General features: G+C 41.3%; 1 protein-coding gene across 2 annotated transcripts; it reads left to right on the forward strand.

Annotated features, from left to right (window-relative positions):
* Positions 1 to 223: 223 nt before the first annotated feature.
* On the forward strand, positions 224 to 11,823 carry LOC130191195 (interferon alpha/beta receptor 2-like). 2 transcript variants are annotated; one of them, XM_056410845.1, is made up of 7 exons: positions 224 to 305; positions 611 to 746; positions 1,694 to 1,869; positions 2,031 to 2,182; positions 5,807 to 5,969; positions 10,055 to 10,191; positions 10,981 to 11,823. In XM_056410845.1, the coding sequence occupies exons 1-7, from the start codon at positions 257 to 259 to the stop codon at positions 11,128 to 11,130; spliced, it is 963 nt and encodes a 320-aa protein (XP_056266820.1). In that variant the 5' UTR covers positions 224 to 256; the 3' UTR covers positions 11,131 to 11,823. The 2 variants fall into 2 exon arrangements, with proteins under 2 accessions (XP_056266820.1, XP_056266821.1); XM_056410846.1 differs by having other exon boundaries at positions 10,055 to 10,176.
* The last annotated feature ends 1,720 nt before the right edge of the window (positions 11,824 to 13,543 follow it).

A 13,543-nucleotide genomic window follows, 5' to 3' on the forward strand; every position in this document is an offset into this window, starting at 1 on the left:
CTTTGTATGGACACTAAATATAACACAACAACAACAATAACTTAAACACAGATCAGAAACAAGTTAAATTCTGGTATCCACCAGTTTCCTTCTCAGCTGTGAAGGTTTCTGTTCACTGCAGGGTGGGTTGCACAGGGAGGGACTTCTTTGGAAATAGAAACTCAGCTGTGCACATGCTGACTGTTGGTTACCCTCCCCCTCCCACCCGGCCGCTGTGCTCCGACCCAAACAGAGCGTGTGCGCGACAGGAGAGTCCATGGAAACAACGGGACCAGGGTTGCTGCTTCTCCTGCATCTACACCTGGGTAAATGACTTGTGGGTTGACATGCTTGACTGCGTGATATGAATTGTTGTTGGACTTTGTGTTCTCCAGAGCTTTATCTGTGCTGTATGTGTGTGTCATTGTGTTGTACCTTTGGACTGAGATGTGTAGTGGTGTTAATGAATGTGTTATAACAGTAAGTGCATTGTTATTCTGTTCAACTTTGTAGCAGCTCCCACTGAGATGCAGAACCAGGACATGGTTCTGTGTGTGACTGTACACGGATCCATGTTGGATACAGAGTTCTACATAATCATCTAAACACTGTTCTCCTGTCTCCTGTGCAGTGGTGTGTGTTTCCCTCCCAGCACCTTCCAACGTCTCCATCTCCTCCTTCAACATGGAGCACACACTCCGCTTCCGGCCCGGCCTCGGGACCCCCCCCAACACCTGCTTCACTGTTCAGACCCTGCTCCGCCTCAGGTATCCACTGACAGGTGTCAGACAGCTTGGATAGATTTGTGACTCCCTGTTTTCCCTTTCCATCTACTGAGACACACATATCTCCTCACAATCACCATGGCAACAGTCTGCCTCACAATGCTTTACTCATTGTGTTTGTCATTTCATGAAAGGTGTGTAATAGATGATTGTTATTAACATGAACAACAAACCACTGAGCTAGAGATCAGTGCTTGAAACATTAATATTGCGTGCAATGATTTGGTTGGTGCTAATTACTGCAACATAAATACGTTGTTCACGAATACAACTGCAGCTCTTAAAGGAAATGCAGTTTAGTCTGCATTTCCTGTCATTTAGACTGACATAGATATCCATATTGTAGAGTTTAAAAACTCTTATAACACTATATAATACATTTTCCTTATATAAACTAAATTCATTTTGATGAGGATTTTTTTTTAAAGAATGTACGAACCCTTTCATGGCAGTCCATCCAACCCCTGTTGAGAGACTTCACAGGGTGAGGGACCATGTTGACCTGTTGGTGGCCCTGCACGAGAGTCAGGGATTACTAAATTGGTACAGTTAACCCTATGGGGGCCACATGTCTGTACAAAATGTCCCCGTCCAACCAGCAGCTGATCAAATAGGACTGAACAACAGTTGACATCCAATCAGCTTTCATATCGATCACAGTCTATCATGTAATGATCATGAAGCTCACCTCATGCCCGCTCTGCAGAGTAAGTTTCATTTTAGTTTCCGAGGCACTTTTCAGACCCTGTAAGCCGAGTACTTGAAGCAATATGATAACATGTGTGAGTTCCAGTGTGTTGTATCTCTCCCAGCTGTATGTTCGACATGTTGTTCGCTCACTCCCCCTCTCTGCATTCACCATTCACCCTCCTTTTTTAAGGATCGTCACACTTTTTCTCCCTCCCTCTGTATTTTCTTTCTCTTTGGAGAAAGAAAACATGGAGACCGGTGGCTGCTTGTTTGAAACTGGCAGCCGGACACACGTGTGACCTAACCAGAGCCTTCAAGGACCCGTTGAATCACTACCAAGCCCGCGTCCAGGCCTTCACTCCCACCCAGACATCCAACTGGACATCGTCTGGGCCGTTCCGGCCGCTGTCAGACAGTGAGGCACACACCTCCATATTTAAGATGTTAAAAATGTACACACACCTTTTCAAGCAAACATCTCCAGTTGTTCTGAGTGCAAGGTCAGTCTTCCATGGCAGACATATAATCAGAACATATAAACATGGAATATGCAGTGTACTGGTATTTCTCTCCCAGCGGTGTTGGGCCCTCCTGATGTGTCCGTGTCTGGCTGTGGGAACTGTCTGCTGCTGCAGCTCCGAGCTCCTCCAGCCAGCCGCCTCCAGCCGCTCACACTGTGGTACAGGAGAGTCGTCCTCCATGTGCGCCGGTCCAGGGACGGTGTGCAGGTACGTGTCAGACTTGAAGCTGCATTCAACACTATGTTTTTATTCATAAACAATGAATTAATTGTTGAGGAATTGTTATTTTATACAAATATTAGTTTTAAATAAACAATTGTACGAGGTCACCAGTTTGATACAGCTTTGATAGCTCGGCCAGCTAGCACCCCAGTTGGCTAACTTCCTGTCTGACCTTGACCCGAGGCATGCAAGCTTCCTGTTTGACCTTGACCCTAAGCCTGCTAGCTTCATGTCTGACGTTAAATAACGGCTGGATAGTGGCATGTTTGAAATAGGAGGGTACACTTCCTGTGGACAAGGAATAATTAAAAATCATTATTATAGGACGACCAATAATTGTCCGAATTTTCTGAAATAGAGAAAATGTTATAATATCCAGAGAGCGTGACGATGGTTTTGATTTATTTATTAAGTCCCTCAGCTCTTGTAGGCTGAAAAGAGTCCAGAACACTAGGAGATTGTGAGGAGCTACAGTGAAATAGGGAAGGAACTTATTACACTCATCAGCAGAAAAGCAAGGTAATATAGACTGGTGGTGAAACAATGCTGTTAATTGTCTCAAACTACATCTTTGGATTTCTCTGCCAGGAAGAAATTAAGTTTGCAAAGTACACAGTTCTAGCTTCCTTTACTACACGATTAAAAGAAACTCTTTCAGGTATGTGTGATGCACTTCCAGCCCTGTGTCTTTCCATCGCAGCTCCGTCCTCAAGGAGTAGACAGTCTGTCATCCAAGGACAAGTATTGTTTGCAGTCCGAGTCCTTTTCTTAAAGGTGCCACTTTGTCCAGCGTTCATTAAAGACTGCCCTCAAAAGTCAAAAGTGTGACCAGGAGAGAACAATAGGCAAGTGACATCGCCAGAAGCGACACATGCGAGCAAGGGAGGTCGACAAAATGGTGTCAGCAGTCGCATGAGGCTACTTAACCCAAACGGGTGTCAGGGGGTCATCGGCAACTCGGTGACACTTATAGCTGGCCGCGCTTTCGCCATTTTGGGGCTTTTTTCATTCGTAGTGCGACCAGAGCGAGGCCCTGATTTTTTTGTTTTTGGTTGGTCCCCAAATAAATATCAAGAGAAATCTCAGTAATCAGTTCTCAACTTGCAGAAGTTCCGATACTGTATGTATTTTGTGAAGTCTAAAAAAGATGTAGATGTTTCCATCATATTTTGGGTTATTTGGGAGTTTTCCCTGATCCGATGTGAGGTCAAAGGTCAGGGATGTCTGTGTACAGATTGTAAAGCACTCTGAGACTAATTTGTAATCTGTGAAATTGGGCTGTACAAAAAAACTGAATTGAAAATCATTTTTTTTCATTTATCACATTTCGTCATAATCCCTCTTAAGTACAGCAGAGTTGACGTAATGTGTTCCCCTTCCCATTGATCATCCCAGCATCGTTCCCCTCATAAGATACAAGAGTATTCTTGGGCAACTGTGGCTTAGTGGTGAGCAGGGTCCTTCAGTCAGAGGGTCGGCGGTTCGATCCCGGCTCCGCGATCCCATGTCCACCAAGTTAAAAACTCTTCTCCTTCGTTGCTCCAGTTAAGATATACTTCAACTGTTTTAGTTTAAAGCTTAAGGTGTCCAGAAACCGAATATTATGTAAACGTCTCTTCCTTCAATTACTTCTCTCTCTCTCTCTCCCCTCCTCTCCTCCCCTCCCTGCTGCCTTTGTTAGTTGATGGTTCTCCCCTGTTTACGAGTGTGTCTCATCCCTTGCTGCAGGGTGGAAAGGGCTTTTCATTGCATTTCAGCATCAGAACCATTTATTACCTTCGCATTGAAAATGCGGAAGGTAATGTTTTGATCGCCGTGTATTTGTATGCGTGTGTGCGTGCGTGTTAGTCGCATAAGTCAAAAAGTATTAAACCGAATCGCATGAAATTTGGTGGGATGATTGGTTATTATCCGGGGACCATTTGATTCGATTTTGGGATCGATCGGGTCAAGGTCAAGGTCATGAAAAGGTCAAAATCTTATTTTTACCATAGCGCGGTCAATTTCTATCCAATTGGTATGCAACTAATGCCAACATGTTCATAATTCAATGCCCAATCTTGTGATATGCGAAGGTATGCGCTCTACCGAGTGCCCGTTCTAGTTGCCAAGTGTGTTGGACATACAGTACACGGAATTGGTCTTGGCGTGTGGTGCATAACATTGGACAACTAGAATGGGCACTCGGTAGAGCGCATACCTTCGCATATCACAAGATTGGGCATTGAATTATGAACATTTTGGCATTAGTTGCATGCCAATTGGATATAAATTGATCGCGCTATGGTAAAAAGAAGATTTTGACCTTTTCATGACCTTGACCTTTGACCCGATCGATCCCAAAGTCTAATCAAATGGTCCCCGGATAATAACCAATCATCCCACCAAATTTCATGCGATTCAAGAAGATATTGACCTTTTTCATTACCTTGACCTTGACCTTTGACCCGATCAATCCCAAAATCTAATCAAATGGTCCCCGGATAATAACCAATCATCCCACCAAATTTCATGCGATTCGGTTTACAACTTTTTTTGTTACACGAATAACACGCATACAAATAAATAAATAAATACACGGCGATCAAAACATAACCTTCCGCATTTTCAATGCGAAGGTAATAAGACAATAAGACAATGATCACAGTGCAGGAAATAAGAATTTGTTCAATTTGAAATAACATTTCCCTTTTTTTCTTTCCGCTACAATGTCCGTGGGCAAGAAACGTAACCCCGAAAATGTCTCCTGTACCTGTGTCTACGGCGTGTGAATGTTAGATAGTCCTGAAGGACATGTGGAACCTAAGCTCCTCCCATCAGGGTGTGAATGGGTGAATGATGTCATGTAGTATTAAAACGCGTTGAGTGGTCAGAAGACGAGAACAGATCTCTACACGTTCAGGTCGAGTCGTGAGACCTCATCGTGGAGGAGTCCGTGGTTCTGCGGTGTCGAGGACACGCCCGTCAGCGGGCAGTCGCCCATATCGTCAACATCGTAACACAACCAGACAGACAAATAAAGTTGTTCAAAACAAAATGTGTTGGCACATAATGTCATGTCTTTTAATATTTGGTTTATTCATTTAATCTGAAACATGTCATCACCACTGTTAAAGTAGCATTGACTTATTGCACTTGAATACATACATTATGTTACTAAAGTACAGTACTTTCATATGTTTTGAGAACTTTCATGATTGTTGAAGTAATTGTACATAACTTATTCATATTCCCATTTTATGCTACTTTATACTTATTTATATTTAACTCTTCAGACCACCACATTTATTCAACAGCTATAGTTAGTTAACATGTAGTAAGCCCCGCCTCGACCAACTAACACATTCATTAAATTGTCAAGTACAGACATATTTGGGTCAAAATAATATGTTTAAACACACCTTTGACCTATAAACCATCACAAGTGTTTTGCTGGTTGTACAAAAAGATTTAAGATAACACAATTAAAATAATTTAAAACTGCAAAGGATTAACGTATTAGTGAATTTTAAAAAGAGGAAAAGTACAGTTGATTATTAAAGTTCAAAACAATACCATATATTCTATGTATATGCCCTTCATCCCCTGGTTTGTTGTATTGTGTTGCAGTTCAATCTGAGTCAGCCGTACCAAGAGGAGAACACGATCTCCTACCTGCAGTCAGGTGTGGAGTACTGTGTGAGCGTCTCCGTGACGACACTCTTCAACTCCAACTGCGTGTCCAGTGAACCTCGCTGTGCCTTCACCAGCCCTCCTCGGTCCAGGAGCTCACGTAGGTCTTGCTGTACACATATCTATAGTTCATCTGGTCACATGACATCTATAGTTCATCTGGTCACATGACATCTATAGTTCATCTGGTCACATGACATCTATAGTTCATCTGGTCACATGACATCTATAGTTCATCTGGTCACATGACATCTATAGTTCATCTGGTCACATGACATCTATAGTTCATCTGGTCACATGACATCTATAGTTCATCTGGTCACATGACATCTATAGTTCATCTGGTCACATGACATCTATTGTTCATCTGGTCACATGACATCTATCGTTCACCTGGTCACATGACATCTATCGTTCACCTGGTCACATGACATATATAGTTCATCTGGTCACATGACATCTAGTGTTCATCTGGTCACATGACATCTATAGTTCATCTGGTCACATGACATCTATTGTTCATCTTGTCACATGACATCTATCGTTCACCTGGTCACATGACATATATAGTTCATCTGGTCACATGACATCTATTGTTCATCTGGTCACATGACATCTATAGTTCACCTGGTCACATGACATCTATTGATCATCTGGTCACATGACATCTATTGTTCATCTGGTCACATGACATCTATTGTTCATCTGGTCACATGACATCTATTGTTCATCTGGTCACATGACATCTATTGTTCATCTGGTCACATGACATCTATTGTTCATCTGGTCACATGACATCTATTGTTCATCTGGTCACATGACATCTATTGTTCATCTGGTCACATGACATCTATAGTTCATCTGGTCACATGACATCTATAGTTCATCTGGTCACATGACATCTATTGTTCATCTGGTCACATGACATCTATTGTTCATCTGGTCACATGACATCTATTGTTCATCTGGTCACATGACATCTATTGTTCATCTGGTCACATGACATCTATAGTTCATCTGGTCACATGACATCTATTGTTCATCTGGTCACATGACATCTATTGTTCATCTGGTCACATGACATCTATTGTTCATCTGGTCACATGACATCTATTGTTCATCTGGTCACATGACATCTATTGTTCATCTGGTCACATGACATCTATTGTTCATCTGGTCACATGACATCTATTGTTCATCTGGTCACATGACATCTATTGTTCATCTGGTCACATGACATCTATTGTTCATCTGGTCACATGACATCTATTGTTCATCTGGTCACATGACATCTATTGTTCATCTGGTCACATGACATCTATTGTTCATCTGGTCACATGACATCTATTGTTCATCTGGTCACATGACATCTATTGTTCATCTGGTCACATGACATTGATTGTTCATCTGGTCACATGACATCTATTGTTCATCTGGTCACATGACATCTATTGTTCATCTGGTCACATGACATCTATTGTTCATCTGGTCACATGACATCTATTGTTCATCTGGTCACATGACATCTATTGTTCATCTGGTCACATGACATCTATTGTTCATCTGGTCACATGACATCTATTGTTCATCTGGTCACATGACATCTATTGTTCATCTGGTCACATGACATCTATTGTTCATCTGGTCACATGACATCTATTGTTCATCTGGTCACATGACATCTATTGTTCATCTGGTCACATGACATCTATTGTTCATCTGGTCACATGACATCTATTGTTCATCTGGTCACATGACATCTATTGTTCATCTGGTCACATGACATCTATTGTTCATCTGGTCACATGACATCTATTGTTCATCTGGTCACATGACATCTATTGTTCATCTGGTCACATGACATCTATTGTTCATCTGGTCACATGACATCTATTGTTCATCTGGTCACATGACATCTATTGTTCATCTGGTCACATGACATCTATTGTTCATCTGGTCACATGACATCTATTGTTCATCTGGTCACATGACATCTATTGTTCATCTGGTCACATGACATCTATTGTTCATCTGGTCACATGACATCTATTGTTCATCTGGTCACATGACATCTAGTGTTCATCTGGTCACATGACATCTATTGTTCATCTGGTCACATGACATCTAGTGTTCATCTGGTCACATGACATCTAGTGTTCATCTGGTCACATGACATCTATTGTTCATCTGGTCACATGACATCTATTGTTCATCTGGTCACATGACATCTATTGTTCATCTGGTCACATGACATCTATTGTTCATCTGGTCACATGACACCTATTGTTCATCTGGTCACATGACATCTATTGTTCATCTGGTCACATGACATCTATTGTTCATCTGGTCACATGGCATCTATTCTTCTCTCCATCCTGGAGAGGGGTCCTCCTATGTTGCTCTCCTGAAGGGTTCTTATCTTTTTTCCCCCTGAAAGGGTTTTTTCTGTTTTTCCAGATCCGATGTGAGGTCAAAGGTCAGGGATGTCGTATGTGTACAGATTGTAAATCCCTCTGAGGGGAGTTTGTAATTTTTGATTTTGGTTCAATACAAAATGAACTCAATTGAATTGAATTGTAATCCTCCCAATAAGAGCATGTGCACTCTTCTCTCCTCTTTTGTGCAACTTGAATCTGTTATTTGGGGGTGAGAGGCGAATTATGAACGTAATTTTTTCACAAACTTTTTTCAAGTCAAGACTGTTTAATACGAAAGTGTAATGGCAGTTTAAGTTGATGTACTCACGTCTGAATAAGAATGCAGCCTCTCACTACCGCAACAACACAATCTTTTTTTGTACGGATTGTTGTTACGAGGACATGTTCACGTTACGCATGTAGTTCTTTTTAATTGTTTCATACCTGATAATGCAATTTCAACAAGACCCTTTTATGTTGGTCCTAAAGGTCAAAACACAAGGACACTTCACAACAAGTTACAATATAAAGTGGGAAAAGTGCAAATTTCATTCAACTAAATGCAACAGGAGAAATGGATAAAAGGGCTCTCTGCTGAATTATTATTCCTTTGTAGTCCAATATTGGCATATTATATTCTGAGACAATTTGGCTTTTTACTTGTGCAATCTGAGATTTCCATGTCAGTTTCTCTGTCTACGAGCCAAAAATGTGAACCAGAAATCTTTTTTCTAAACATTCTATGTTGTTCCCCCTCCAAAATGAGGCACATTTATGTTGGCTATTAATCTCTAGCACTTAGCATCCCTGCGTGGGAGGGGTTTAAAAAATACATATTTCATTCCTTCAAAGGCCAAAATTGCTTGAAGGTGGCAAGAAACACTTCCTTGGACGACTTGAACCCGATGCAGACGCTTTGAAAACTCTCCGGAACATCCAGTTGGGCGGTTTGATTATTAAAGGGTGTTCTCTCTTATCCACTATATGTCATTTACAGGAGATTATATGGTACATTTATATGGGCTCAACATGTGGGCCAATGTCCAGCCAAAGACAGAAGTTGTCCCAAATTGCAGTGAAATGTTTCCATATCAGTTTATTTAAACGTTTTACTTTCAATCAATTTAGAGAAATGGATCCTTTTCATATTCAAAGAGGGGCTTCTGAATATGAAATGCCTAAAAGGTAAGCTCCCAAGAAACAGACTCAAAGGGTAATATTGAGGCCTTATTCCCTTATATTTTGGTCTTTTTTGGCCAATGTAGAAATGACCATAACATCTCAAACAGTCCCAGACACCGTACGGTGACCATTGACTCATTCCATGTTTTTGGCCTAATTTCCATGTTGCCCATTGAAAGATGTGCCAAAGCTCCCATTTGGCAATGGGGAGTTATTACAAGTTAATGACATGTTTATGTCGCCCCCGAGAGGATTTTGGACTCCATCACATTCGATCCTCCTTCCGGCCCAACAGGCGGAACGGAAAAACATTTCCATGGTGTCAGAGTTCTGCCGTGTCCCTCACAAAGCCCGGAGGAACTGACTGCCATAAGGCCGGCATTCCCTCAACTAGGAGATGTCTCTCCGTCTTTCTCTTTATTTCACAATAATACATTTAGAATACAAGTACTGGATTCTCAAATGAATCTGCATAATTTGTTTATTAGCCTAATTTAATTTCCAGTATTTCCACAAGTAATTAGATTGTTGACATTATACGTGCATTCCAGACTCTGACACGTGTTGCTGTGCTCCTGTTTCTCAGTGCATGTGGTCTTCAGCCTGCTGGGCGCCTTCTGTCTCCTGGCGTTCCTCCTCATTGGACTGGGTGTCTGCGCCGGTTGGTTGAGCATCACTTTACGAAGACGACCGCTACAGAGAGCTCTGGTAACCGATCCAGATGTGTGTGCAGCTGTTCATCTTCACCTTCAAAGGACACTTTAAACTACTGACTTAAGTGATTCATAGATTAATCAGTTAGTCAATCAACACAATATTATGTAATGCTGATTTTAATAGTCCATTGTTTAAGTCGTTCGTCATGCACCGTGCATGCCGTGGCTCTGTGAGGCTCGACTCGGCCACAGCGGTGCGTTGAGCTCCTCTTCCTCCTGAGGGGAACATGAATGTATGGAGCTCATTCCATCGTCACACAAACAACACACATGTTAATGTGTCCTTAATGTGTCCTTGGGAAAGACACCTAACCCCACAATGCTGTGTCTCCGGTGTCTGATGGACAGGTGGTGCATGGTAGCTCCTCCCATCAGGGTGTGAATGGGTGAATGATGTCATGTAGTGTTAAAGCGCGTTGAGGGTCAGAAGACTAGAACAGATCTCTACAAGTACAGGTCCATTTACCATTTGAGATGTGTCCTCAGTAGGGACCAGTGGAAGTCACAGAGTAGAGATAGACTATCACATTGTTGGTTTAACTCTCTTATGTTTTGGCTGACTAAGAAAAACACTCCACAATTTATTTTACTTTTACTCTGTAAATGTACAAAAGTACACTGAATCAGGTTATTTGCAAGGACTTCTATCCAGATTTCGAAGAAGATTATTTTGTAGGTACACCTTAACCCACCACTCAAGGACGTGCATGTGCACAATTGTTATTTTTGTTGTTCTGTTTTAAGTGTATGAGTATTGTCATCACCATGTAAACAGGACTGTCTCTCTTTTCTCCAGTCATACGTCCTTCTCCAATGTCGGAATCATGGAAGTGCACCCATCGTCGTCTCAGATGAGATCTCAGCCTTACAGCAGCATCCAGAGGGCTCAGCTGACTGCCTGCTGCATCCAGAGGGCTCTGCTGACTGCCTGCTGACTGCCTGCTGAGCTGCTCTGAGACAAGAAGCCCCAACGTTTGAAGTGGAAGTGTTTTGGGCGACCGGACATGGGCTAAAGACCAGAAGAGCTAGGTTAGGTGGTCACTGGTTTTGAGAAAAGGCAGAAGTTGAGGGTAACGTTTATGGTTTACTATCAGAGTGAGATGTTTTTGTAAATGGTTATAATTCTGTTTCTATGCCATTATTTAGAATGTGACTCTTCTCCTGACTTTCTAAATGTGTTTGATGAAGTTTCTAATCTTTTTTATAATCCAGAGAATAACTGTGTCAAATGAGGCGGAACAGACATGTACAGTAAACTAAGAATACCGTAAATGCATGAGACTTGAACTGAGCAACCAAGTGATTTAGGAGTAACCATAAAACATCAGCATGGTTCTTCACACATTAGTTTGAGTATTGAGTATATCATTGTTTGCACTTAGGGTATGTTGTATTACACTCAATCTATTCTACTATATTTACTTAATTGCTGCCATCCATCCTGTTGTCCTCTTTTTATATAGATATTATACTTACTGAAGATCTGATGGTGGTGATGCCATTCTGTACGATAGTGCACCAGCATATATTGAGATTTAAAAAACATCTGTTGAATAAAGCATGATAAAAAAAAGTGACTTATTCTCTACCAGAACTTGTTTACAAGCTATTTAAAAATAAATGACCAAATGACATTCCACCACATAATGTGTTGAAATGACTGTTTTTCTACTAACCTCACAAAGTGTTTTGTTGTCTAAACCTTAGCTACGTACTTAATTTAAGGCCAACCTTGAGGTTTTTCTTAAACCTCCCGTTAAATTGTTTCTGCGGTGCCGACGCGTACTTCATACACATGACATGTCAGAAGGTGCTGTTAATGGAGCAGTGTGTTGGATATGGAGGGTGCAGATTGCATCCAGATGAATCCCCCTCCACTCAGCCCTCCCTTTCCAAGAGGAAGTTGGAGAACTACTCAGGTAAAGTCAAAATGTGAGAGGCTCTGACTAGAACCTTTGTTTAGATAGTTAATTAATATATATATATATATAGTTTTTCATGCACACATTTCTTATCATTAAATACAAATTTGACCCAAATCCACATCAGATTCACAGATACCATTGTGATGCAGACTTGGTTGTTGCTCACAGATGACCTGCAACTTCTTGCTGCTAAACTCAGACAGAACTGAAGTTATTTTACTCTGAACACCTCAGAGATCAATGATCTGGTGATGTGGTTTCCGTAGATGGTATTGACCATGGAGGTAGATTTGTGTCTTTATTACGCAAAAAAACAAAACTTTGCTCGCTTTTTGGGTTTGCAGCAACAAATTCTAGTTTCACAAGCAAAACTAACATTTAATTTACTTACAAACAAGAAATTTGCTCTCAGAACCTTTTTTTGTTTGTTTTAAAGACACAAATCTACCTCCATAATTGCCCTGGCATCCAACACCACTGTAAGGAATCTGTTACCTCTGATCGGGACTTGCCCTTCAACTTCATGTGAAACAAATCTCAAGGACTGCATTCTTTCATCTACGTAACAGTTTTAAAAATCAGACACATCTCGTGTCTAAAAGATGCAGAAAAACTACTTAATGAGTTTGTTACTTCGAAACTGGATTACTGCAACTCCTTATTATCAGGCTGCTCTAATAAGTCTCTTAAGTCAACAAATTTGCTCTCAGAACCTTTTTTTGTTTGTTTTAAAGACACAAATCTACCTCCATAATTGCCCTGGCATCCAACACCACTGTAAGGAATCTGTTACCTCTGATCGGGACTTGCCCTTCAACTTCATGTGAAACAAATCTCAAGGACTGCATTCTTTCATCTACGTAACAGTTTTAAAAATCAGACACATCTCGTGTCTAAAAGATGCAGAAAAACTACTTAATGAGTTTGTTACTTCTAAACTGGATTACTGCAACTCCTTATTATCAGGCTGCTCTAATAAGTCTCTTAAGTCAACTCCTTATTATCAGGCTGCTCTAATAAGTCTCTTAGGTCCCTCCAGTTGATCCAGAATGCTGCAGCTCGTGTTCTCACTAAAACTAAGAAAAGAGATCACATCACTCCTGCACTAGCTGCTCTGCACTGTCTCCCCGTAAAATCTAGAATCACTTTTAAAATTATTCTCTTAACCTACAAAGCCTTGATTGGTGATGCACCATCATATCTTAAGGAGCTTGTAGTACCATATTGCCCCACTAGAGAGCTGCGCTCACTAAATGCGGGACTACTTGTAGTTCCTAGTCTTAAAAAGTAGGACGGGAGCCAGACGGCGTTTCTCAATATGCATACTTGTGCGGACTTTCCTCTACTTGTGTCCTCGTGACTCGTGAAACGTCATCAGTCTCAGCCCGAGTGCATGTTCCAATTCAAAGTTCGCTTCTCGCAAAGCACGGTCAA

Source organism: Pseudoliparis swirei, unplaced genomic scaffold, assembly GCF_029220125.1.
Source record: "Pseudoliparis swirei isolate HS2019 ecotype Mariana Trench unplaced genomic scaffold, NWPU_hadal_v1 hadal_28, whole genome shotgun sequence".
NCBI classification, from domain to species: Eukaryota; Metazoa; Chordata; class Actinopteri; order Perciformes; family Liparidae; genus Pseudoliparis; species Pseudoliparis swirei.

Coding starts and splice junctions, on each gene's coding strand:
- LOC130191195 (XM_056410845.1), top strand. CDS start 257: ATGGAAACAACGGGACCAGGGTTGCTGCTTCTCCTGCATCTACACCTG. Junction 747..1,693: donor CAGACCCTGCTCCGCCTCAG/GTATCCACTGAC, acceptor TTCTCTTTGGAG/AAAGAAAACATGGAGACCGG. Junction 5,970..10,054: donor TCCTCGGTCCAGGAGCTCAC/GTAGGTCTTGCT, acceptor CCTGTTTCTCAG/TGCATGTGGTCTTCAGCCTG.